At 29.9% G+C, this 26,850-nt stretch overlaps 1 protein-coding gene across 4 annotated transcripts in view; it reads left to right on the forward strand.

The window, feature by feature from the left end:
• LOC121119214 (phospholipid-transporting ATPase ABCA1) overlaps positions 1–26,012 on the forward strand; it is a 195,031-nt gene extending 169,019 nt beyond the window's left edge. For all 4 annotated transcript variants that reach the window (XM_071889681.1, XM_040713834.2, XM_071889682.1 and 1 more), the window contains 16 exons: positions 316–545; positions 2,167–2,433; positions 4,167–4,298; positions 5,097–5,828; positions 7,380–7,467; positions 8,242–8,428; positions 9,712–9,908; positions 14,629–14,861; positions 15,893–16,049; positions 16,184–16,360; positions 17,807–18,102; positions 19,587–19,880; positions 21,041–21,542; positions 22,485–22,979; positions 24,279–24,725; positions 25,499–26,012. In XM_071889681.1, the coding sequence (XP_071745782.1) occupies positions 316–545; positions 2,167–2,433; positions 4,167–4,298; positions 5,097–5,828; positions 7,380–7,467; positions 8,242–8,428; positions 9,712–9,908; positions 14,629–14,861; positions 15,893–16,049; positions 16,184–16,360; positions 17,807–18,102; positions 19,587–19,880; positions 21,041–21,542; positions 22,485–22,979; positions 24,279–24,725; positions 25,499–25,603 (4,539 nt within the window). In that variant the 3' untranslated portion in view covers positions 25,604–26,012. The remainder of the gene's footprint in view (positions 1–315; positions 546–2,166; positions 2,434–4,166; positions 4,299–5,096; positions 5,829–7,379; positions 7,468–8,241; positions 8,429–9,711; positions 9,909–14,628; positions 14,862–15,892; positions 16,050–16,183; positions 16,361–17,806; positions 18,103–19,586; positions 19,881–21,040; positions 21,543–22,484; positions 22,980–24,278; positions 24,726–25,498) is intronic.
• The last annotated feature ends 838 nt before the right edge of the window (positions 26,013–26,850 follow it).

A 26,850-nucleotide genomic window follows, 5' to 3' on the forward strand; every position in this document is an offset into this window, starting at 1 on the left:
AACAAGCTGATTTTTGTTAAAAAACACGTTGAATAACTGTAAAATACACAACCCGCCACAGATGTTCCAGAGGCTTAAAAGTCAACCCTTGCATTAGTAGTTTGTGTTCATTGTTATGGCAGCATTATTTAAAAATACTTTTGACTATTTTTTTTTTGAAATTTGCATCTCGTTAGAGCCTAATTTTCCTTTTTAAATAAACCCATAATAAAATCAGGTAGGGAAAAAATACCACATTGATGTTAAACATCTTAAATTATAATGGTGTTTTTGATTTAGATATAACTTTAACAAAATTGTTTCAAATCTTTTTAGTGTTTGCTTTCGAATGTTGCATTTGGAACAGGGTTGGACTATATCAATGCTTACGAAAAAACCGGCTTTGGAATTCAATGGGCAAATTTTATGAAGACTCCATTTGACTCAGATAACTTCTCACTGGGTCTGTCTATTGGATTCCTGTGGTTGGATGCTTTTATCTACTTACTACTTGCTTGGTATATTGGAAACGTATTTCCAGGAGAGTTTGGAATACCAAAACCATTGTAATTTATATCTTTCATTTCAAAATGATACTAATGAGCTAGAGATGTAAAAAGTGTGGAAATCCTGGCAAGAAAATTAAAAAGAAACTATAATAGAAGGTTCCCATATAAAGCAGTTTCTAACACTGCATATTTCGTATAACGCGATTTTTATCACCGCGGATTTCACATAACGCAGATTGTTCTTGTTCCGAAACCCCGCAATAAGTAAGGACCCCCTATAGTTAGATGTTTGTAACCTACAAAATGTGTTCTTATTATAAAGTTTAAATTTTTGCAAGGAAAAGGTGGGAGTGACACATATAGTACTGCTGAATTAATACTTTTGTTAACATCAGCTCCATGTTATATGATATTGGGGGATGGAATGAATTAATTCTTATGGCGGGAAAATATAATAATTATTTTTTAATTATTATATATATATTTTATTGTGTTTTTTTTTAAATCACACCAAATATAGGCAATCATACTTACTTTAGAGGGAGATTATTACCTTGACAACCTACTAAATAGTGAACAAAAAGATGAAAGATAACAACCTTTTATCCTTTTCAAATTTTTTAACTTAGTTTTTTTCATTACAAATACATCAACTCTGCTTATAAATTATTCCTATCTATTTTTTTAAATGTAAACGAATCAAGTAGCAAAGAACCTTGTTGATTTATAGTTATCTTTGTCAAGATATATGTTGTCTCTAAATGTTACCATATTAAATAACATTATTTCACGCTTTCTATGCCCACCAGGATTTTGACACTTTTCACATTTCTACTAGTTGCGCTATATATAGATTTGGATTCGAGTCAAATTTTCAAATAACTCCAGTTTGAGTTTTAAGAGTTCTTTACTGAGTCTTCTACTTCGTATTAGACACAATATACCAATTTTCGAGTTCAGTTGAATTTAAGTTTTTGTGAATTTCTACATAATTTGTGGGTTTCTCCTTTTTTAATGGTATATCAACTCTTTTTTTTTTTCTTTTTTTTTCAATTAGAAAGGAGCGTCTGTAGTTTTTTATTGACTTATGAGTTATGCACTGTTAATTTCACTGAACCTGTTTGTTTTTATGACAAAGTAAAAACGAAACTAAATGTGACAATGGCATTTTGATTAAATGCCATTAAACAAAAGGAACTGAACACTGGAGTCATACTACATGAAATTGTGACTAATTAATATAACTCGAATATTTACCTCCGCCAAAGAAGTTGAACGGAGGTTATGTTTTTGCATCTGTTTACTTGTTAGTCACCAATATTACGCCAAAAGTTACTGTTTACTTTTAATAGTTCAAGATCATATGTTAAAATTACATAATCGACCATAACTTTAGAACAAATTGAGATACATGTCTCAATATGATTTTAGGAGGAGGTTTTGCGATGTAACGAGACCACGTTCTAGTTTTGTTGTGGTTATTCAATTTCAAGTAATGTATATTTTTGCGCGAATTCGAATAATTGTCAGAAAATATTCGAAGAATATTCGCATCCAACTCTTTAATTTATTAAAATTAATGAGAAAATTTTAAAATGATGAGCAGTTATAGATTGTCCCATTAATAAAAAAAAAAAAAACATTAATCTAAATGACTTTGTTTGTTTATCGATTTTAGCCATTTCCCTTTTTCGATATCTTATTGGAGGGGTACAAAGCCGGCTTTGGTTGAAACAAATAGTAAAGAAAATTTGGATGATTCAAGTCAAAACAAAAAGGATATTGAAGAAGAGCCAAAGCATTTACCTTGTGGAATATCTGTTCAAAATTTGCATAAAGTATATCCAAAGGGTAAAGTTGCAGTTGATGATTTATCATTGAATTTCTATGAAGATCAAATTACATCCTTTCTTGGACACAATGGAGCTGGAAAAACAACTACAATGTACGTATATTCAACCTTTAATATAATACTAGAGTAAGTTTTCCCGACGTTGCCAGGGACATTAAGAAATTCAAATGAATGCTGAACTCTTAAAAAACAAAAAAATATGACCGTCTAATTTTAAGAATGATTCTTGCTGCAAGTTTGCATATATTTTTACACACTTTTTTGAAAGATGATAGAGTATGTTTGCCCGGCGTTGCACGGGACATTAAGAAATTAAAATTGTAAAATTTTAAGAATTATTCTCTCTGAATATTTAACGGAGATTATAAGGTGTAGACCTGAAAAAAGTTAATCTATTGTTTGCTTATTTTTCTTATTATTGTCAAAAATCCTTTGTTTTATTTTCTCTTTTTTCTTTTCTTCTCTAAATCTTATAATTTCCTTTTATAAAAAAGATTGCTAAGATACATATCGAGATACAGGAAGAATCATTCTTAAAATCTTAAGGTCTATATTTTTGTTTTATAGGAAAAAGTCGTTTCTTAGTCATAATATTCGTTGCTGTTTTAAGGCTCCCAGGCCCATAAAGGCCTTAAAAGTTGATACTCGAACCGTTTCTGGAACCTTAAGAACCTACATCAAAAATTTCAGGGAAATTCCTTCATTGGTGGTGCGTGATTGACCGACAAACACACACAGACATTCGCATTTACTATATATATTTAAGCGTCGTGTATTTTTTTGGGGTTGACGTTTTGACTCTGTCATATTAATTCATCATAGTTGACCAAGGGTTTGTCAAAGTCATAATTTTAGGTGTTGTACCTAGGCCTCGACAATCATTAAAATTAGCCACTAGCCAAAAGGGATAGTAAATTTTTTTTTACTAGACCTGTGAAAAATGTACAAAAGATTCCATGGGAGCCCCCTGTACCAGGGATCGGCAACCTTTTGTAGAGTAGAGATCAAACAGCTATCGCTGCAGAGTCATGGTGGAACCCATGTTATTGAATATATATAATTGTTTTTCTGGGTGTTTAGAGAAAAAAACGGATTTAATATAATTTTATTTACAAAATACCCTTATTTTTTTTACTACAGGAATTTTTATAAAGAAATAAAATATTAAAGAAATAGGAAAGTAGGAAAAATACACATTATTTAATAAGACACTTGTTTCTGCTTATTTTGTGATATTTGTTCTATCTCAGATGAAATATTTATCTATGACAGGAGAAAAACTTTAAGACTGGTTATGTCAAGTTTCTTAGTGTCGTTTAATTATAATAACTTTCATTTTGGATTAGTATGACTATTTTTAGATGATAAGATGGTGGGCCTGCCAAAATTTACTCGTGGGTTGCCAACTTGCCAACTTCTGTCCTATACAATACAGTTTTGTTAAATTTGGGTTTGCCTTAATCTAACAAGCTTCAGATAATTGAGCCAAAAGTAAATAGTGTTGAAACTGTTCCCTGCCTTCCATCCTATGAATATCCAATGAACTTTGAGTATTATACAGCTTCTAATTAAAAATTAAATGAAGTAATTAATTATTGTCATGGTTAATGCAGGTGTCAAATTTGTGTTTTTGTATTTATATTTTTTGTAGCTTTGACGTTTACATAATTTGACCTGCAGTAAAATATGATAAAATAATTTCAAAATAGACATATCCTTGCGTAAATATTTTCCCATTATACATGATTTTGTAATATATCTATAAATATGTTTGAGTATTATTTTTTTAAACATTGTAAACAACATGATGTAAATTTATTTTTCAGAAATATAATAACAGGACTCTTTCCACCCAGTGCGGGCACCATCAAAGTTTATGGACGTGACATCCAAAAAGAAACGGAATCTGTTCGACGCTATCTCGGTATCTGTCCTCAGCACAACGTACTTTTTCAATAGTAAAGACAATTTATATTATTAATACGATTAGACAGTGCAATAGAGGGTCAGATAATTATTTTTTAGTTTCGATAGGAGAGTTTTCTCAGACATGTATGTTGTTTCCTTAGAAAAAAAAAGTATATTTGTGACCAATAGAATCACTAGCCCCCTTTTTTTAGAAGGGGGAGGCTTGACCACCCCTAAAAGTTTAGGAATGCTCAAATCCAGTATATATTTCTAAGAATGGGACGATTAAAAAAAAAATCCTTGTGCGATTCTGTTGCGATTTTAGTAAAAATTATCCACCCCTATCCCAATTCAGACTCTTTAATATTTAAATGATATTTGAAAAATACCATTTTGCCATGAGCATCGTCCACAGTTGTATATTTTTTTTGCCGTAAACAATTTCAAAAATTAAATTTTTCGAAAAGAAATTTCAAGTATACAATTAATGTTCATTTTTTTTTTTAAATTCACAACTTTTACCGAAAAAATAAATATTTTGGAAAAAAAATGTTCAAAATCCACAGCTATTAAAAAAAAGGAGAAATTTAAAAAAAAATACATAGTTTAGAAAATTAATTTTTTGGTTAAATAATTTGAAAAATCAAATTAAATTTCAAATAAATAAATTTTCTAGTATTTAGCAAAATTCTTTCATTTTTGAAAAAATAAATTCAGATATATAAATTTTCTTGTATAAAGCAAACATTCCTTCTTTTTTTTTTTTGGGGGGGGGGCAATTTTTTGTTTATAACTTAGAAAAGTAATTAATAGTTTAGTATCTTATATTTTGTATTATTTTATTTCAGCCTAACCGTCAAAGAACACTTCATACTCTTTTCACTATTAAAAAACACAGACAACAGAGCAGATGATCCAGAAATCGACAGTCTGATTTCTGAAATTGGATTAAACAAGAAAAAAAACGCGTTTCCTGCCCAATTGAGTGGAGGAATGAAAAGAAAATTATGTATTGGACTAGCCTTAGTTGGAGGTTCCCGAGTCATTATTTTGGATGAGCCTACAGCTGGAGTAGATCCCTTTAGTCGCCGATCAATATGGGATATTCTCATTCGATATAAAACTGGTCGCACAATTATTCTAACTACTCATTTCATGGATGAGGCAGACCTGCTAGGAGATCGAATAGCAATAATAAGTGAGGGTAAATTGATAACATGTGGCAGCTCTTTGTTTCTTCGTAATCGATTTGGGAATGGCTACTATTTAACTATTGATCGATATATCCCAGAGGACAATCACCATGAGGTTTTTTCATCAATTGAAGATGAGGAAGAAGACAAAGAACTGAATGATTGTAGTTTGCCTAATGGGATGTTAATAGATGATGAGGGAATATCCGATGTATCCAAAGTGAATGGAGTGATTATCAATCCCTCCTCATCAAATCCACGAGCAAGGACAATTGCTCTAACCAAATTTATTCAAAAACATATCCCTGATGCTAGATTATTTGAGCAACTGGGATCAGAAATTTTATATCTTCTCCCAACTGAAGATTATGAAAATAGCATCAAAAAGTAAGAAATAAATTCATTGATTAATTATATTTTAATCAAACTAGTTAGAGTTGGATCGAACCAAAGAATACTTTTTATAAAGAACCACACTCTTTTTTCGTCTTTTTGTAAAATATGTTTTGAAATGAAAGAGATAGTCTAATTAAAACAATCGTGTAATTTATGTCTTCATGAATAAAAGGAACTTAATTAATTAATAACTAGTGGTAGTACCCTGCATTTCCCAGAGTAATTAGCTGTCGGCTAAAGGATAATTTTTTCTTTAATAATATAGAAGAGAACTCCCCAAAAAAATATATAATACTCAATATTGATATCATTTCATATGTACTCAGTCCAAAGAATAATAAGAAGTTGTTTCAGGAAAAAAATAATATAATGTGTTGAGTATTTTAGTTTCTAGAGTGCTCACTAACAAAAAAAACAAAACACTGCTCCCCGGATGCTATATACAAAACGCCTGTGATAATTAATTCATTTTTACATAATAGCGTTTATATTATATTCAAATATTAACATATACTGAAAATGCAAAATAATTTTAGTGGTACATGAAAGTGCAATAAGAAAAATTAACAGAAACAGTCCTACATATTCAATGTTACATGCATATTAGGCCGGTTTGATTTTCAAATTTTATCGAATTTCGATTACGGGTAGAACGGAAAAGTTGTCATACAATTACTTATGCAAAATTTCATTTTCATCTTTAAGTAGCATATCTTGGTCAATGTTTGAAAGGAGATCAAAATGTATATATTTTACTTTATCCACACGTCTCCAATATTTCACTAATACGATTATATTGTTATTCCTTAAATCAAAATTTACTTTCGATATACATCATGGAGCAATATAAACAAATAGTATTTCAACTCCTTTGAACACTCTTTACACAATTGTTTTAGTTTAACTACTCTACTTTATCCACACGTCTCCAATATTTCACTAATACGATTATATTATTATTCCTTAAATCGAAATATACTTTCGATATACATCATGAAGCAATATAAACAAACAGTATTTTAACTCCTTTAGACATTTTTTACACAATTGTTTTAGTTTAACTACTCTATTCTTTTTATGTAAAATCCTGGATAAATAGGGAATTTCCAGTCACCACTATTTTTTTGCAAATTAGATAATTGAGGAAGAAAATGGCTTAAGGGAAGTTGATTTAATAGAGAAACGGATGATGATCTGTTTAGTCATACAATATTCTATGAATGAAACGTATCTCCTTTTTTTTTTTTTTTGACTAAACATTTTTTATTATTAACATAGTAAAGAAATAAAAGAGAAAATTTACTTTAAACCATCTTATAATGATTGTATTAAAGTCCCGTCCTAAATCCTAAGGACATGTCTTAATTGGTTGTAAAAGTTGTACTTTACAATATTATTTATGAAAATGATGGCAAAATATATTTTTGTCTTTTGAAAAGTAGGGTGGGAATGTAAGATCCTTTAAGAAATCAGTCCTGGGATTAATCCAAATCTATAAATATCATGTTCTTAATTGCATATATATAAATTTTTAAATCCTAGATTTGAAGGATTGTTTTTAGAGCTTGAAAATCACTTAAAAACCTTTCAAATTCGAAGTTATGGACTATCAAACACAACAATGGAGGAGGTAAGCTGATTAATATATATGTATAATATTATTAAAAGGGATGAGAATATTGGCTTTATTGCGGTGAGCGTAATTTAAAAAAAGAATTATTAATAAAAGTAAGAGATGGGTTCTATTATTCCTTATTTCACTCTATTTTGAAAATTATAACGTATCAGCTAGTATATGTTACGGGCAATGTAGGGAATTGGGAATTTTGCAAATTACTCGGGCATTATGTAAAATGGGCAATTGACAAAATATTCAATAGAGCAAATCCAAAGGTTTGGTAAGTCAACCGCAGGGGATCAAACATGATAAGAATAACTGCCGCCAACTTAATTTTTCTTTTAAATCACTCCGAAATAGAAAAAAAAACGTATTGCATATTTCAATTTTTCGAAAATCCTTAATCTACGTATGAAATGTTCATAGACCTTGGGTACATTTTGGAAATTTATAATGACCCTTTAACGGGCTTACAAGTAGTAATGGGTTGTATTTATCATGTCATACGGCCTGCTGTTGCCTTTTTCAACCTGTAGGTCAGGATTTTATTTAGAATGGCTCCTCATTAAGTATATATATATATATGTGCCGTCTTGCAAAGTTACTATATTTTCTATGATGATCTCACTAGTGAAGTTTTTACACTCATACCAAATTAGGTAATATTGACATCCCTTATTATTAATTTTAAATAACAAAAGTAAAAAAAAAATATATATATATATTTTTGTTTTTAAGTACACCAAAAATATACATTCAGGTTCTTAATTTGTATTTATATTTTAGATTTTTCTAACTGTCGTTAAAAACACGAATGCGATGGAAGTACAGAGACAACCTGTGTATGATGGGAAAAGCTCTAGTCGTCACCGACTTACGTCATCTAGCTCCTTACCAGCTAAAAACTATTCCATTAAAGAGCCTAAACATGAATCGAACAACACCCATACTTCTTCAGTGGAACCCATAATAGGTAGCACGCGCAATATTAATATTATCCCAATCTGCAGCTGTATTTTTTCTATTTGAGGTAATGCTATTTTAATTTGGAAAGAAAACGGGGTGATTGTGTGGAAATTTGTTAATGATGGCTATGAGTTAAAAATTGTTCTTTTTATACGTTTACCTCGACCAACAGAGTTAACAAGTTAAACAGAGGTTATGTTTTGGCATCTGTTAGTTAGTTTGTTAGTCAGCAGGATTCTGGCAAAAGTTACTCTTCGATTTTGATCAAACTTGGTACAAACTTTACACAGGGGATCAAGTAAGGGGAGGGGGAATTTTATACAAATGAGTTGAGGACAATAATCGAATGTATCTATGAGAGAAGTATTGTAGCACCCTCTATGTTTGTAAACTGACTATAATTATTGTGATATTTATTATTATTATTTATTACGGGGTATGACATCATTATTGTTGGCTTGAAACTATATACATTATTAAGATAAAGTTGCATCTTTGCTAGTACACCCCCATAAAAAATAAGATTACTCAAAAAATATAAAAATCGAACCAAAATTCTTGGAGATGTATAACTTTTTTTAAATTTATACATTGAATACTTTTCCATAATATAAGCTAAGATATTCTTCATCACTATGTATTATGAATCATTTATAAGGGTCTAAAGAAGAGTCTTGTTTTTCATCATTTTTTACCCTAACAATCAAAATATATCGAGTTCTAAGATTTTGATTGTCTAGTTCAAGTAATACAAAACGTAAAAAAAACATAATCGGCCATAATTTTTGAACAAATTAAGATACATAACTCAATCTGACTAAAGACTGAGTTTTTGCGCTCTATCGAGTGCCCATTTAAGTATCAATTTGTGTTCACTTTGATATATATTTGATAAAACTATGACACATCGCAAATAGCTGAGCTTATCCTATGCCCATTATATGAATTAAGAGAAGGTGTTACTTATTTGTACCTAGTAAATCGAATACTAAAAAAATAGAAACTACAATATCTTACTCTTAGCATCATATTGTTAACGTATTACAAGAGGTGTAAAAATTGCCAATTTTTACCAAAAAAATACAATTATTTTCCACACTAAAATGGCATTTACCACTCTACAAATAGCTTGACAAACCTCAGAATTTCTCAAAGCTCAGATTTTTAAAGTTTCCCTGTCAGAAAAATAAATTGTGCCGGAGGATAAAAAAATTAGGCCGGAAACGGGACAGTTTAAGCCCATTTTTGACATACATTCATAACATATTATTCCCTTTTCAATTTCTTTAGATACAAATATAAGAATAGGTTATGAAGATTACGAAAAGGTGGACGATACACCAGAAGTATATACCAAAGGCACAAATGAAAGAAAAAAACTTCGTCTTCCTCGAATAAAAAAAAGAACGGTGGTCAAGCATGCCATAGCTTTGTTTATCAAAAGATTTCATCAACATCGACGAGATAAGAAAATTGTACTTGCAGAGGTAAGTCAATGTAATGAGTTTTGATATATTTATCGGTGAGTTGGTTAGACTAGCTTATTTTACTTATAAATCTATTTAAAAACAGACTGAAACAAAAATAAAAATAAACATTACTTAAGCATAACATATTTGAGTCAATAATATACTTTTTATTCAATTTACTGGAATCAGTAGAGGAACCCAAGAATTTTAGAAATTGTTTAGAACTTGTATTTGATTTCAGAGACTAGGGGCGTATGCAGATTATATAGATATATATATATACAGCTGTGGATTTTTACAGTGTTGGGTTTTGGTCTCAGACCGTTATAACTTTTGCTGAACCAAACTGTTTTGGCCCTTTAATGAAATTTGATCTGGATCGATCTTATAAAAAAATTACAGTTTAGATCGGCTCCATAAAAAAATCGTTCTTCTTCCTTTTCATTTAAAATACAGCCTTTAATAACGTCCTTTGTGTCGGCTCCATAAAAAAATCGTTCTTCTTCCTTTTCATTTAAAATACAGCCTTTAATAACGTCCTTTGTGTTTCCAAATAGTGAGCATCGTGTTCATAACGTCATATGAAGTCTAAAATTGCTATGTGTACAGCTTGTATAACTGCATACGCAGGGGAGAATATCTATCAATTGAGCGAGGCCCCTCCTAAGAGTAAGCATTTTCTGATGCAAACATAAAATATTTTACAAATTTTGGCTTGCATCAACACGAAGCCTGCATTTCGTTGAACCTAATATTATATTTGTTGAAATGGCTTCTGGAATGGAAGAATAACGTTTGCACGTAAAATAACTTGTACAGTAGGGATTTCAACTATTTTTGAATTTCTATTACGGTTAGTTAGGAAATCTGTGATACTTTATGAAAATGACGTATACAAATTGTCATTGCTCAATAATGTCATGTTTAAGTAGCACATCTTGTTCAAAGTTTAAAAGGAGACAAAAGTTATTTATTTTGTCAATAAAGATTAAAATGCAATATTAATGATGATTTTGGATTTATTAATTGTGATCGGAATTATTCTAACCCATAAAAAATATTTATAAAGTTTTTTTCTGGAGCTACTGTATAGACCAAAAAGAGAAAATAGAATAAGAAAAATATTATGTTTCCTTTCTAAAAATATAAAAAAAAAGAATGCCAGCTCTACAAATATCATCGAATTTACCTAACTTTTTTCTCTTTTATTGTTCAATGAAACAATTTTAGAAAACATATATTTTCTTACTCTTTTTACAGGTTAAGAAAATGTCGATTAAAATTATTATTTCCAAAATATCTAAAAATGTCTCCTTAATATCAAAATTCTCTAAGAAATGAGTTTTTACCTTTTTGAAAATCTGAATGAGATGTGTGACCTAAAGATGACCTCGTAGGACAATGCCAATTTACAGAGATAATTTTCATAGACATTAGATGAATAATCTTAATGGGTTCGGATTAAACAGATTTCTTTCTAGAGGGACGATACACTGTTTGAGTTCAAATAAAAGAAATGAAGCATTGTTTTAAAATATGAGACTGACCAAATCGGTCGACGGCAAGGTTGTGTCCGGTTCAGATTTAGCGGTTCTATCGGTGCCGATCATAGCTTTATTGGTCCTGGTTCTTTTTCTTACAGGCTCAGTTTGGTAAATGGCACTTAAAACAAGAGGCGTTGCTAGAAAATTCGGGTATGCTGGAAATTATATTAGATAAAAACAGGGCCGCAGCTACCTTATACACAGAGTGTGTAGTCTCCCGAGCTCCAGCAGGGGCTCCGAAAACTAAGGTTGCTTAATGGTAATAAAATGGAGCCACGAGGGGAGGCTAGCGGGGGGGCAGGGGGGTAGTTCAGGAATATGGTTGACTTATTTGGCCAACTACCAGATGATTTTGGTTTTTTTTTCAAGTTTTTGTTTGGAGGAAAGGTTGTGTGATACACTAAAGGTAACGACGTGTTTAATTTACATAAACTTATACAAATGGAATATGAAAAGGTTATACATATACCAAAAAAAAATACAAGAAACGAAAATAAGGAAAAAAACCGAGACCTATAAATCATATATTGCAGAACTCTGTTCAAGTTCTAGAGGTTCAAGAACCGGAACCGCTTAAGAACGATTTTCAATACTAGATACAAGAAATATTGTACACTAGAAAAATTGGTCTACATCTATCACTAATTTAAAAAGTGTATCCCTATATTAAAGGTGAGGATGTATATACAGTTTAATAATCTTAAAACATGGCAAGAGTGTTGTTCAATATTTAAAGTAATAATGTTTATAAAAAAATATGTATTAGATAATGATTTAGAAAGTTTATTGGGATTGAAGAACGACATGGATCGTTATGTTATATTGAATATATTTTATGATTCATTTATGGAACCTTTATTGGTCAAACATGGACACTTACATGCTTAATGTTGTACTTTACGATCTATTTTTACAAATAGTGTTAAGATATTTAATAAAGTTCTATAAGATCTTTACTGACTAAATGAAGGAACCATTATTAGACAGAAATATGGCAGTAAAATGAAGTTAAAAACAAACAAAGAAAAAAAGAAAATGAGGTTTTCTTTGTACTCTGTATTGCGTATTACTTTTAAATAAAATAATATTCTTGTAGTTTTATATATCAATACATGAGAAAACAAATCCCATGGTCTAAACTCACGATCACAAAAATTTACCCTGCATTTGATTGTCATCTGTCATTTTATACACCAAATGTTGGGGTTTATACGAATTGTCCTTATACGAATCTGTTTTATAAGAAGTTACTGTACACCGGCTATTTTATACTTATTTTTTCATGAATACACGAATTAGTAAGTTAATGGGCCCGTTTCCAAAATGACTGGAATACAATTTCTTATTATTTCCTCTTCGTAAATATATCAGCCATTTTACGATTTCTATGAAGAAGTTTTGGCTAGCGTATAAAAATACAAATGTATTGTTACGTTTTTAATTAAATATTACATAGCAATATTATAATTAGAGCTACAGAGTCGGAGTTTGTACCTTTTTTGGTGGAGTCGAACTCGTAAAATTTGTACCGACTCCGAATCTGGCTACAAAAGTTATCATAAATGTTGTAAATTAAAGGTATTAAGTACTGTAAGTAATTTATGATTAAATACTAATTCATTTATAAATTAACTTCACAAATGTCAAACGTGCTCTATTGTCTATACAATCACAATTCCTGAACATTTCTAGAGCCTAACTTATTATGTTGGGTAGAGGATAGCGACTAGCCATGCTATTTTATTTTTTAACCTTGTTTATTGTTTATATAATCATTGTAAATTGTGTATATTGTTGTTACTTGATTACGAGTGCATGAATTATGTTCATAAACTTAAGAATGTATTAGCAATAGATAGATTTTGATCCATTTCATTTGTTGTCCATCTTGTTAAATATCAGATATTCTAAATATTTTCTTCATACCTGTCACAATTATTTGTTACATTAACAAATAACTACCTATAGCTATAAATTGAATCTATATTTATAGTCTCCAGACTCAAATGTCTCAATAGTACATAAATATGAAATAAAATATATTATTAAGAAATTGTATGTCGGAGTTAAAGTCGAGGTCGGGGATCTTATGTATCGACTCCCCAGTACTGATTATAAACAGTATCTAAGAAAATACTATGCAGGATTTTAATATAATGAAATATATATATATTTATATAACTAATTCACTTAAAAAATTGTGAAGAGAGAATAGGACAATAATAGCCTGAGAGTACTTAAGAAATAAATAGAAATGAGTATGATTGACTTATTTGGATAATCATGAGATGATTTCGGGCCTTTTTTCAGTTTCATTTTTGAGGAAAGGTTGTGTGAAGCATTAAAGGTGACGATTGAAATAAATCTAACGGTTAATAGATTTCTAATGTACCCAAGGATCCAAAAAGCAATCTGGAACATGAATAAAAAAAAGGAGAATATCCTAATTATTTTTTTTACTTTATATATGTATTTTACTCCCTAATATATTATAGACATGTTTTAGTCAATTATAGGCTTCGTATTCTAATTTGTGAATGAGTTAGGATACTCTATCATATTATCTAAAGTTAAAAATCCTTACTTTCATTTAAGAAAGAATGATTGGCTACAAAATGGCCCCTTTCAAATAAAATATATCAAATTCTGATTCTATTATTGTGTATATCAATTTTGTACAACTTCAAGTCCAATTTGCAAGTCCTCTAAAAGGTTAATAAGGCAAATTTTTCCACAGAAATATACGAATAATTTAAATGCAATCCAACGTCAATTTTGCGAAAAAATATTAAAGCTTGCTTATGTATTGATGGACCACCTATTTATGAATTCGATGAACCTTTTGAATGAGGTGTAGAAATAGTAAAAAATGTATACTTTTCACTATAGGCACTTGTAATTTCCATGTAATTCGTTAAATAGGTAAATAAAAAAGTTTATAATAAAGAAAAGTAATTGGAATTGAAGACAATGCCAATAAAAAAAAATATCAATAGAAATCTTGGGATATAGCAAGATTATTAGAAATTTAATCTTGTGATGCAAGAAAAAAATATAAATGTTGGGATTTGAGTAAAAAAGAGGTTTTGTGGAAAACAATAAAAGAAAAGATCCGACAATTAAAAATTTATTTTTATTACTAATGTTCAAAATTACCATAATTACTGTTACATTTATTCTCATTATTTCTACAGATTGTGATTCCATTTTTCTATATCGTACTCAGTGCAATGTGCATTTCAAGATACCCTGAAGAAACAAGCGAGCCGCAATTACCTCTTAATCCGTGGATTTATCCCATAACGCAAGATTTTAATACTTACACATTTTATTCCAATGCACACAAGGAAGCTGATTGGCCTAGGCGCTATGAGGAACAGCTTCTTTCAAAAATTGGCATGGGTGACAAGTGTGTTACAAAGATAGAGTAAGTACATTCTTACTTAAATTACTTATATATACAGGATGACGCATTGAAATGTTCTACTATCCATTGCTTAAGAAAAAGTTATTATTTGCGGGGACATCCGCAGGATTTTTTTTCTTGTTTTTTTGAAAAAAATAGGAAAGATAAAAAAATAAATTCTCACCTATTAAAAAAAAAAAAGCAATATAGTTTGTTTTTTCCAAAAATTCACAGATGTTCACAAAAGATTTAATTTTTGGAAAGAAATTTCAAATATTTAATTTTTTGAAAAAGCAATTCATAAATGAAATTTCAAATATTAAACTTTTAGAAATAAAAATTCATAGATTATATTTCAAATATTAAATTTTATTGAAAAAAAATTCAGAATTCTACAGCTATTCATAAAAAGTTTCAAAAATCCATACCTATTCACAAAAAATTTTAAACATTAATATATAACAAAAAAAAAATATTTGGAAACAAATTTTAAAATCCACTCCTATTCAAAAAAAAAATTTTTTTTTCAGAAACCCACTGAGGTTCACAAAAGATTCAATTTCTGGATGCAAATTTAAAGTATTAAATTTTCTCGAAAAAAAAAAAAAAATCTACAGCTATTCATAAAAATAAAAAAATCTATAGTTTTTAAAATATAAATTAATTTTTTTGGTAAAAATTCATATATTAAACTTTTTCCTTTGCTACGTAATTTGACCAAATGATTTTTTTTTTTTTTTTTTTTAGAATATCAATCTTTAAAAAACAAACTTTCCTCCTATTTTCACAACCTGTCCCCAAAAAAAATTCTATTAAAAAGCAAAAATTAATAGTCTTAGAAAATCTTATGCTTACTTTTGACCCCATCCACCGTTTTGCCAGTTATCCCATCCAAATCATCACTTTTTTCCTCTACGATCTTCCTTATACTATTTTTTACTTCCTTGAGTTAATTTCTAATATTTTGCATTGTTTTGGGACTCAGAACCAAAATTTGCTTTTGTAAAATTGACAAAGGGCATTGAGTAAATCTATGATTATCTTTGTTATAGTGGCAGTCACAATTGCACAGGAGGCAAGCCGGATACGAGTAACTTTAGTCCTGATAGTTCCATGGATTACATGGAAATATCCCCAGTTTGCAAATGTCAGACTATGTATGAAGCCTGTGATAAACCTCCTCCCAATTACTATCCTCCAGAAGTTAAGGTCAGTAATTTGTAATTAATTTATATGATTATTTAATTTCATGATTTTTTACGTATTGGCTATTGTTTTTTAACTTATTATCTAATTTGTTATAATTATTATAATAATAATTATCTTTGTTCCTTGTCATTTAGCTGCCTTCTGGAGACATTTTACAGAATTTGAATGGAAGGAACATTTCAGACTATCTAATTAAAACTCGTTTTGAATTTGAAGGTAAAAGGTTTGGTGGATTTGAGTTTGGCATATTGAATCCCCTCGCAGGTCGGAATTTTGATCAATGGGCAGATTCTTTTCAAAAAATTTCTAAGGTAATTGATACAATGCTAACCCTAAATTCATTTGCTTTACATCATTTATTAAATATTTTTGAAAGTGAATAAATGTGCCACCTTATCTGTAGACGGATTGTCAATTCCGTTAACTTTTTTCATGCGGTAAACCAAGAATCTATGGAAAAGATCAATATTCGATTAAGTCATCTTTAAGGCCCCACATCTTGATTAAAGTGTGGAAAAAGACAATAATTAGTTATTTAGACAATTAGGATTAAAATAAAACCTTATTCTGTATGTTACATAAAACCATTTTGATTGACATTTTTTAACCTATAAAAATATTAATAAAACTTTTTGCGAAAGAAACAATATGCAGCATAAAGATGATGGTTTTTTTTTGTAATTTTCACTTCATAAAGTCTTGAATATTTCCTCAAAATGTTGTTTTGATATTTTCTCTTCATTTGCACATCTTTGAGGCCTATGATACTCTAAAAATACCGGTTGGTCAATTGAAATCTGAACACTTACTATATAAATAAGTAATAAAGTTTTAGTGATGGAAATTAATTCATTTTTCAATATATTAAAGCATACACAATTAGTTATAAAACAAAATAAATTTGAGCTCTCTAGCTTACGTACAAGTTGAGAAAATGGCACTTGAACGTGATTGACGAATTTCCATTAGCGCACACAAAGCAGTATGGGGTCTCCAGTACCACCGTCTACGCCGTCAGCCATTCCAAAACGATAGAGAGGAAGAATAAATCTGTCAAAAAGACCAAACTGGACCACGATGAGTTACAGAAAACTGCCAAGCCAATCCTCTCATGCCCATGATCTCGGGAGTTTACTCCAGAGTGTAAAGAACAATAAAAAAAAGTGGGTGAAAAGAGCCTTGTAAGGATAGAGAGGCCACGTTTGACACCAGCAATAAAAAAAAAACGTATATTATTCATTGTAAGACACTTATGAGTTATTTTGGACTCTTTTGGCCACCTATAGCATTGGGTGTATGTCATATGGGGATGGCTTGCAGTTTCCTTTATCCACACACTGAGGCCCTAAAAGCAATTGTCAGCCAGCACTGGGACGCAAAGACATATGAATGCATCCGAAGCGGGTGAAAGACCTTCCGCTGCAGTGGTGCACAGCCTGGAAGCAAACCATTGCCTCTAAGGGAGTCTACATTAATGACTAAGAGAGCTCAGACACACATCTATTCATTGTATTAATTGTGTTGAAATTCTATTATTAACTAATAAATTATTTCTTGTTGAAGTTTAAAATTCTAAGCGTTCAGATCTTAATAAACCACTTGGTACTTATATTCATACTCTAGAAGCAAGTACAAAATCATATCAATGTTAAAGAAAAATTATTTTTGAATATGTTTATGTTTTATGTTCTGCAGATGTTAATACGTCTGTTTATAAAATTCTATATCCATGTTTGTTTTTTTTTTTTTATTAATAGGCAACAAATATGAATGAATCTCGTGTGGATGCATTTACGTCCACTTTTGCGAAAGAGGCACTTGTTGACATGGCATACTCCTCATCAACCTTTGATTATATTCGGGTTTGGTTCAACAACAAGGGATGGGCATCTTCGGTGTCTTACATGAACGCTGTTAACAACATGGTTTTAAGAGCAACCATAGAAGAAAAATCAGAAAGAATGCATGAACTTGTGGATTCATCAAAATATGGAATAGCAGCCATCAATCATCCCATGAATTATACTTCAGACCAGTTTTCAAATCACCAGTTGTAAGTTGAATTTAAAAAAATTGGCGCCTTGTTATAAGATATATATTTATTTAGCTTTAGCTAGATATTTAAAAAAAATATGACCTGAAACGAGTGTGATTTTTGCTTGTAGTAAGTATTCTAAACAGTAGTGAAGCATCTTGGGTATATATGATGTCCCAAAACTCGGTTCCCGCTCTATATGATTAGGAATAACCGTAAAAGGCCGAAACTGCAGTTTTGACCTGTAGTTAACAAGCCCTGTATCGAGTCATTCGTCAGTCTGAAGATTCTAATGCGAGTCTATATAGACTTTTGTCAATTTGATCTTTAATACTAGTCAATTTGAAAAAGACCAAAGAATATAATTTGTAATAATAAGAAAATATAATCAAGAAAAATGTACAATGTCTACTATCGTAAATGTTCAAATTATGTCAATTAGCCTAATACTTTTTATAAAGAACTAAAACTACCCAGATCTGAAATCAAGACTCTAAGTCCGTCACGACTAAACGGTGTTTTTATTTTTCAAGGCTGCTATGATTATGAGGAAACAGGAAGCAACCTCTAAATATTAAGTTACCACGAGTGTATATAAATATATCATTACGATGGATCAGCCAGGGAGTACTTTAGTTTCTATTGTGCTACCTGGTTGAGCCATAGCTACACATGCTCTATACTACATATGAAACGCCAGGGAAATTTCATTAATATGACTATATTACTATTTCTTAGAACAACCTATGAATATGATATACATCAAGTAGCACTGTTTACAATAAATACAATATTCACGGTCGATACTACATACGAAACGCCAGCCCGACTTCATTAATATGACTGTATTGTAATTTATTTGATCAGAAATGTGTATATCTATATGATATACATCAAATAAGCTTTTTGTAGGAAAGAAATCCGTAAAAAAATTTTTTTACCTCACTTGTTCAATATGTTTTTGTGGAGCACTTTTTTTGGGGAAATACTTTGGAAAGTTATCTGGGAGAGACTTATACAAAATATGAACTTTCAAAATTATTTAAGTTTGGTAAGCAAAATTTAAATTGTTTTCTTTTTTGTTTGGAAATCATGTCGCTACCCCTCTGTTGTTTCCAGCGACCCTCACTCTGGGAATCACTACTCTATGGTACATGCAAAACGACTGGGATATTTCATTAAAAGGACTAAATTGAAATTTTGTAGATCAAAAATATTTGTATGAATATGATATACATCTGGGATCAATATACACAGTGCACCCTATATACACGCTCGATACTACATGCAAAATGAAATTTATTTATATGACTGCATAGTTATTCCATGGATCAAAAATTACTTTCTTCCGAACGAAAGATAATTTTTGCTTTATATATATATACGAGTATATTCCGCGTTATGTTACATTATAAAAAGGGCCTATAAGACAAATGAAATAATTTGTTCTTCATGGATATTAGATATTTAAGTTATAATTTTTTTGTTTTTTTGTTTCACAGAAATGGAATTGTAGAAGCCTTACTTAATAGTGTAAATATTTTGCTGGTATTAAGCATACTGCCTGCATCATATGTATTGAACTATGTTTTAGAGAATAATTTGAAAATTAAGCATCTTCATTTTGTCTATGGGGTCAAAATTACAACATACTGGATTACAGGCTATATATTCGATACAATCATTTTCTGCATAAATTTGGTTTTCATCACTGTTGCCTTAATTGCAATTGATGCGTCAAGTCTTATTTCGGATGCAAACTTTTATGGATTTGCTACTCTTATTATCTTATATAGGTAATTATGAAACATTTTGCAAATATTTATGGGCCATTCTATGCGAAAATGACAATGGAATGTATGTTAACACATATCTCAGAATTAGATTTATTTTTTTAAATTTATTATCTCCTTGCGTAAGTACTCGACATGTCTCAGAATTGATGATGAACAGACAAAAAAACAAAACAAGTCATATACTTTATTTATAACTTATTATGATACTATTTTTTTCTTAATATTAGATGCTAAGCTTTAGCTACTGATGCTTGTTGTAAAAAATCAAGATTCCACAGCAGTGGCGTTGCTAGCTCCTTCCTTAAAATAGTTTCTGAAGCCTTCTGAAAATTTTATAATTTATATATAAAATAAACCTATTTATATCAATAGGTATATTATAGTGTTGATAACTTTTGGGGCTAACATCCCCCAACGATGAAAGCTAGCAACGACCCTGCTTGCATAGACACACAGACTTCATATGTACTAGTGGGAATCCCCAGAATTGTTTGGAGTTATTCGGCGTTGACAAAAAGACACTTTGCTTTAATAATAATGTTTCTATATTTTATAATAGTTTTTTGATAGTCAGTCTTCGATTTAAAGGAATAGTTGTTTTAATATTTTTTTATGGATAAAATTCACACCTCAAATATTTATTTTATTGAAAATGTAGTATATTTGTATATTTTTTGGAGATGTACTACTACCTCTAAATATTTTTTAATCATGCTCAAATTTTTGTAGTACTTTTATTAAATAGATCAAGTATCTAGACTAAAAACGACTTCCTTTCAGCATAGGTACACATAGACAGACATAAGTGCCTTTATTAATATAGACTCCGACAAGCTCAATGAACATTATTGCGTTCAGGGAAAATTATTCTCTTGAACTCAATCTGCGTAGGTTTGCGTTTCGGCCGTTCGAAGAGAAGTAAATATACTTTATGTATATTTCCTTCAATAAAAAGTTACTAGGCCAGATTGAGTAAATGTAATAATTTAATGTTTACTTATACTTAATCAGTGCACTCCACATGACCAATTTAAGGAACATTAAAAAAATATATAGCTATTCCCGAGGTATGTGTTGACGTTTTTTTTGAAATTTTTGGATGTTCTCCTATGATATATCTCTCATTTATAATTATTTATAAAATCTTTTTATAATTTCAGCTTAGCAATTATGCCACTCATGTATATTTTAAGCTTCTTTTTTAAAAAGCAAAGCTCAGCCTTATTCGCACTTTTAAACTTAAATCTCATGATTGGAATTATTCCTTTTCTGACTACCCTTCTCGTTAAATATGTGAATGAGGATGAAAAGCTCTACTACGTTTTGGAAACATTATTTATGATTTTCCCTCAATTCTGTCTCATCCATGGTTTATTTCAAATGTTTATCGAAAACATAAAATCTATTACATATGAAGACCTGGGATTTACTTCCACGGCAAGCACTTTTGATTGGAATTACCTTGGACAAAACTATCTATTTCTATTCTTTGAAGCTGTCATTTTCTTTATTGCAAATATCATGATGGAAGTGAGGATTTTCGAATCATGGCGCTTAAAAATTTTGCCAGACGCATTTACGAAAGCACAAAAAGAAACAGATGATGAGGTGATGGATGAAGATGTTTATGAAGAATATCAAAGAGTTATGAACGCATATAATGTAAGTTTATAGGTTTGCAATATGGGTCATTTCACATCAAGTCTCACACTCCTCCTTTAACAAAAATGATATTTTGACACTCCCAACTTTTCTCAGAGTTTAACCAGTGAAATTGTCTTATAAAAACAAGTTATCGATGTAATTATTATTTTCTAGATGCTAACGTTGTTTATTTTATTGTATCTCTCTGCTTATACTCCAAAAAGATGTAGAAGTTTCATAGAAATGGCGTCATATTATCGAAACAAATTTTTTATTGTTAGAGAAATTCAAACAGTGTGTGATCCTTACTCCTTGTTGTTGGGTCCTATCACTCATCCGTAGAGTTGAGTAATTTGTTATAAAAAAAGAGCGCAAGGGGAAGGTGAAAGCGAAACATAATATTGATATATTTAAATAATATATTAATTTTAATATTAGTTGGCTATTATATGATTTTGGGGAGAGAAAATGAACTTCTGCTATAAAGAGTTTAATTTACCATTAGTGCAGGGGAAATATTGTCATTATATTTTAATTCATTTATATCTATTTTGTTAGGGCATTTTTAAAACAATTTACACCAAAGATAGCAAAGAATTCTTCTTTTAGAGGGAGATGTTAACGGGCAACTACTTATTAAATAATGAACAAAAAAAAGAAAAAAAAGAGCACGCGTATCAACCGTCTTTCCTACTATTCTAATCACTAAAGTTAGTTGTTTCTTTCGACTGATCCCTTCTTCACTTATCAGTAACATAGTATACTATTCTATACTTCTCAAAGGGTCTGTGTAATTTATAATTAGCTACAAGTTATTGGAGGCTATTAAAACATCAGTTTGATCCGAGTCCGAAGCTCAATTATCCGTGTCTAACCGATTTCCCCCAAAAATACCCAAAACACATCCCCACATCATACCTATATCAATACTCTTTAGGATTAATTCAACATTATTTTCAGGACCCTAACAATGATGAAAATGCTTTGTTAGTAAAGGAACTGTCAAAGCGCTACTGGAGACAGAAAAACAGTGCTGTTGACAAGCTTTCATTTGGAGTTCGACGCGGAGAATGTTTTGGTTTATTGGGAATCAATGGTGCTGGAAAGACAACAACTTTTAAGATGCTTACAGGGGACATCAATCCTACTTCAGGAGATGCTTTTATCAACGGATATAGTATTTTTAACGAAATGGGCCGATGTCGTCAAAGTTTGGGCTATTGTCCTCAAGAGGATGCTTTACATCCTTTACTTACAGGGCGGGAGCATCTTGAGTTGTATTCCAGGCTCAGAGGAGTCAACAAAAAGTCTGAAATTAAAATAGTCAATTATTTTCTCAAAGAACTTGGTCTCATCTCATACTGTGACCAACTCACACATACTTATTCTGGGGGAAACAAAAGAAAATTATGCACAGCCATTTCCCTCATTGGCAAACCTTCCACTGTATTTTTGGTAAGTCTTAATTTAATATATAAATATAATATCGGTAGCACCCGGCATTGTCACGTCGACGAACGTACAAACTTTACTTTATTAAAGTAGAAGATAACTCGTGACTCCTTTAGAATGAAATTTCGATAATAAAAGTTTGAGATTTAGAATTTAACTAGCAGTAGTTATTGACCGAAGTTGATAGGCGTCGACGAACATACAAATTTCACTTTTATAATATAGAAGATAACACCCCAACAAATCCTTGGTGTTACCCTCTTTCTTTCATGAGCACACGTAGCTACTCACTCAATACTGAGGGCATCTGCAGGCTCTGGCTCCTCCAATCTCTAAATTTTGAAACTTTTTGTAAAATTGAATTTGTTGGAAATAAATTTCAAATATGACATATTTTGTAAATATCTGTAGATTTTTAAAATTTTTTGGAAAAAAAATTAAATTTCTGTAAATAGCTATGAATTTTCGATTTTTTTTTAAAAGTGTAACATTTATAACTTTCAGTTTTGAACTTTTTTGAGAAGTGTGGATTTTTGAAACTTCTTCAAAAAAAATATACTTTTTTTTGTATGTTTGAAATTTTTTTCCACAAAATTTAATATTTGAAATTTTCTTTTTCAAAATATGTAATATTTTATTCTAATTATTTTTTTTTCTGTTAATAACTCTGGATTTTTGAAGTTTTTTTCGAAAAAAATTAATGTTTTTTCCCAAATATTTTTAATTTAAAAAACCAAGCCCCCAATTATGATCCTGCGGACGCCCTTGAATACTTTGACATTCTCTCCTTAAGAAGAAAAAAAGTATAATTACTGATTGAGAACCAAGCCAAGAAGTACTTTATATCCTTGCTAAACCTCATCTACAATCACATTATTTTTTTAACTTCCAGCTTCTTTTTTTATATTAGTTGAACAAAATCCCTGCAAGATTTTAGTAATTTTATACTTTGCTTCTTGTATAATATACTCACTTATATAAATCACATAAAGCATTGTATATTATTGCGGTTCGATTGTCAACTTTTTTCGAATTTTGATTAGGGGTAGTACGGAAAAGTTATCATATGGTATGAAAACTATCCATGTAAAATTGCATTGTCCTACGAGGTCATTTTTAGATTTTTCAATAGTTTTGATAGACATTTTTCTAACCTTTTCGTAAGTATTTAAAAAGTTTTTTTCTAAAATTGTATTTCTTGAGTTGAAAAAAGAGATGAAAGTTAGGGAAATTTGATGATCCACGTATAGAGCGCATCTTTTTTACATTTTCAATGTGAACAAATTTTTTATTTTTTTATAGGATGAACCAACAAGTGGCATGGATCCTGGTTCCAGACGATTTTTATGGAACTGCGTTTTAGACGTAATACGAGGAGGTCAATCTGTTGTGCTCACATCTCACTCAATGGAAGAATGTGAGGTACTATGTTCACGACTAGGGATAATGGTCAATGGAAAGTTTAAATGTCTTGGAACTGCTCAACATCTTAAAAGTCGCTTTGGATCTGGGTATTCTCTAACCATACGAAGTGGAACCACAGATGGAAATCTTGACTCTTTAAAAGACTTTGTATTAAATGCATTTCCTTTCTCTGAAATTAAAGAAGAGCACTACAATCAACTCACATATCAAATACCTCTTAAAACAATCAAATTGTCCACTATTTTTCACGAAATGGAAAGAGCAAAGTCCATGAAACATTTATTGTTAGAAGACTACTCCTTGACTCAAACTACATTAGACGAGGTAATACGGATTATATTTATAGTTGTAAAAAATTTTTGGTATGTTAAAAAAAAATATATATATATAAAAGCAACATGGTAATCCTGACAATTTAAGGAATGTTTAAGAGGGAAGCAGATTAGCTGTCATGGTGGCTCATAGATTAGTTGCGAACAGCTATGAAAAATAAAGATATGGCAGGGGCGTCCACGGGGGGTTGGTAGTGGGTAGTTCTGAGAGGCTGTAGCCCCACTAAAATAATAATTTTTTACTTTTTCCTGGGAATTTTAATATTTGAAAGTTTTTTTTCAATTAAAATTTAGTTTTTTTTTTAATTGCTGTGCATTTTTAAAAAAAAATTACGAAACATTTAAAATTAAATTTTATTATATTTTTTTTCAATAGCTGTGGATTTATTTTTTGTAAATAACTATACATTTTTGAATTTTTAATATTCTGTAAGTCGCTATGAATTATTGAAATTTATCTCCAAAAAATTTTTTTTCAACAAATTACATGTTACATATTACATGTACAAATTTTTTTCCAAAAAATTTTATCGTCGTGAATAGCTCCGGATTTTTGGAATTTTTTTCTCAAAAAAATTCCAAATACGTCCCCCAAAAAAAAAAATAATAATAATAATATATATATATAAGCCCTTGTCTGTGTATAGCTGCACTTAACTAAATATTTGGTTTCCTTTATTTTAGCATATCGGTTGGTTATATTTTATACAATTCTACTTTAAATATTATTTATAATAAATAAAAAATCCTTTTTTCTTCCATTAGGTATTTATTCGCTTCGCAAGCGAACAAAAGGGAATGTCTGAGGATGCTGAATTTGTAAACGATGAAGAAGGACCCGAGACCGCAGTAGAAACCACTGCCTTATAGTTCTCCTTAAAAAACTTTAGATATTTTTTTTTCTTCTTTCTAGTGTGATATTTTAATATAATTGTTGGGGTTTTAAAAAAATAGTAAGCCATACGTGTATATAGTTAATTTGAAAACAGTTGGACGTCCTACTTACAGTGTGTATACTATACAATTTTTAAAATTTAAATGATTGTTATTTTATTTACTATATAAATTAATTAGGTATGTATTTATGTAGTCGTGGAGTGAAAGGCTGTGTCTTAATTATTCATTCATATTTGTATATTATGATACCTTCATGTTTAAAATCATACATACATACATAACGGCTTTTTTTTCTATTGTTTCTATTAAAAAACTTATTTTGTATGAGCATTTATCTATTTTAAGTTTTAAATCAATTGCGCAATATATGTTTTTATATTTATTTTATAGGTGTTAGTTTTTTTCTGTGGAATTAGTATGCACTTTTCAAAAGTCATGTTTTACCTTCGCGAAGTTTGTCTGTTTGTAGGCACTATTACGGACTACATTTCGGGCCTATTCTGGTAAGATTAAGTAAGATTGTAAGAAGATTATATATGCTACAGGAGGTCCATGCATAACCAAGTTTCAACTACTGCATAATGCGTTTTTTTATATTATGATAGTAAATTTATTTGAACTCATTAACTTCACAAATTTCAAACGTGCTCTCAACCGTTTTTTTTTTTTGTGATGTACCACATCTAAAATATTTATTTAACCCAAGTACTCCCTTACCAACACAAAGCATTTTTAAACTCAACGATAAGGGCGTCCGTAGGAATATATTTTGGAGTGGGTCTTGGTTTTTAGATTTTTTTTTTTTTTAAAGAAATCGAAAAATGTATATTTTTCGTAAAAAATTTCTATAATTAAATTTATTTTAGAAAGAAAATTGAAAATATTACATTTTTTTCAAAAGAAAATTTAAAAAAACCGTAGCAATTGACAAAAAAAAAAAAATACGGAAAAAAATTTAAAAAATCCTTATTTCATCTCAAAAAATTTAATTTTTTGGGAAAAAAATTCAAAATTCCATATCCATTTTTAAAAAGAATAAGTTTATTTGGAAAGAATTCCAAACTTTCCAAAAGAATTTTTGAATATTAAATTCTTTGGAGAAAAATTTATAAATCCATTGCTATTCAAAGAAAATTAAATTAAATTTCAAATATTACATTTTTTAGTATAAAACAATAAATTTACCCGTTCCAATTATTTGCTACATATAACAAATAACT

This window comes from Lepeophtheirus salmonis, chromosome 6, assembly GCF_016086655.4.
Source record: "Lepeophtheirus salmonis chromosome 6, UVic_Lsal_1.4, whole genome shotgun sequence".
NCBI lineage: Eukaryota > Metazoa > Arthropoda > Copepoda > Siphonostomatoida > Caligidae > Lepeophtheirus > Lepeophtheirus salmonis.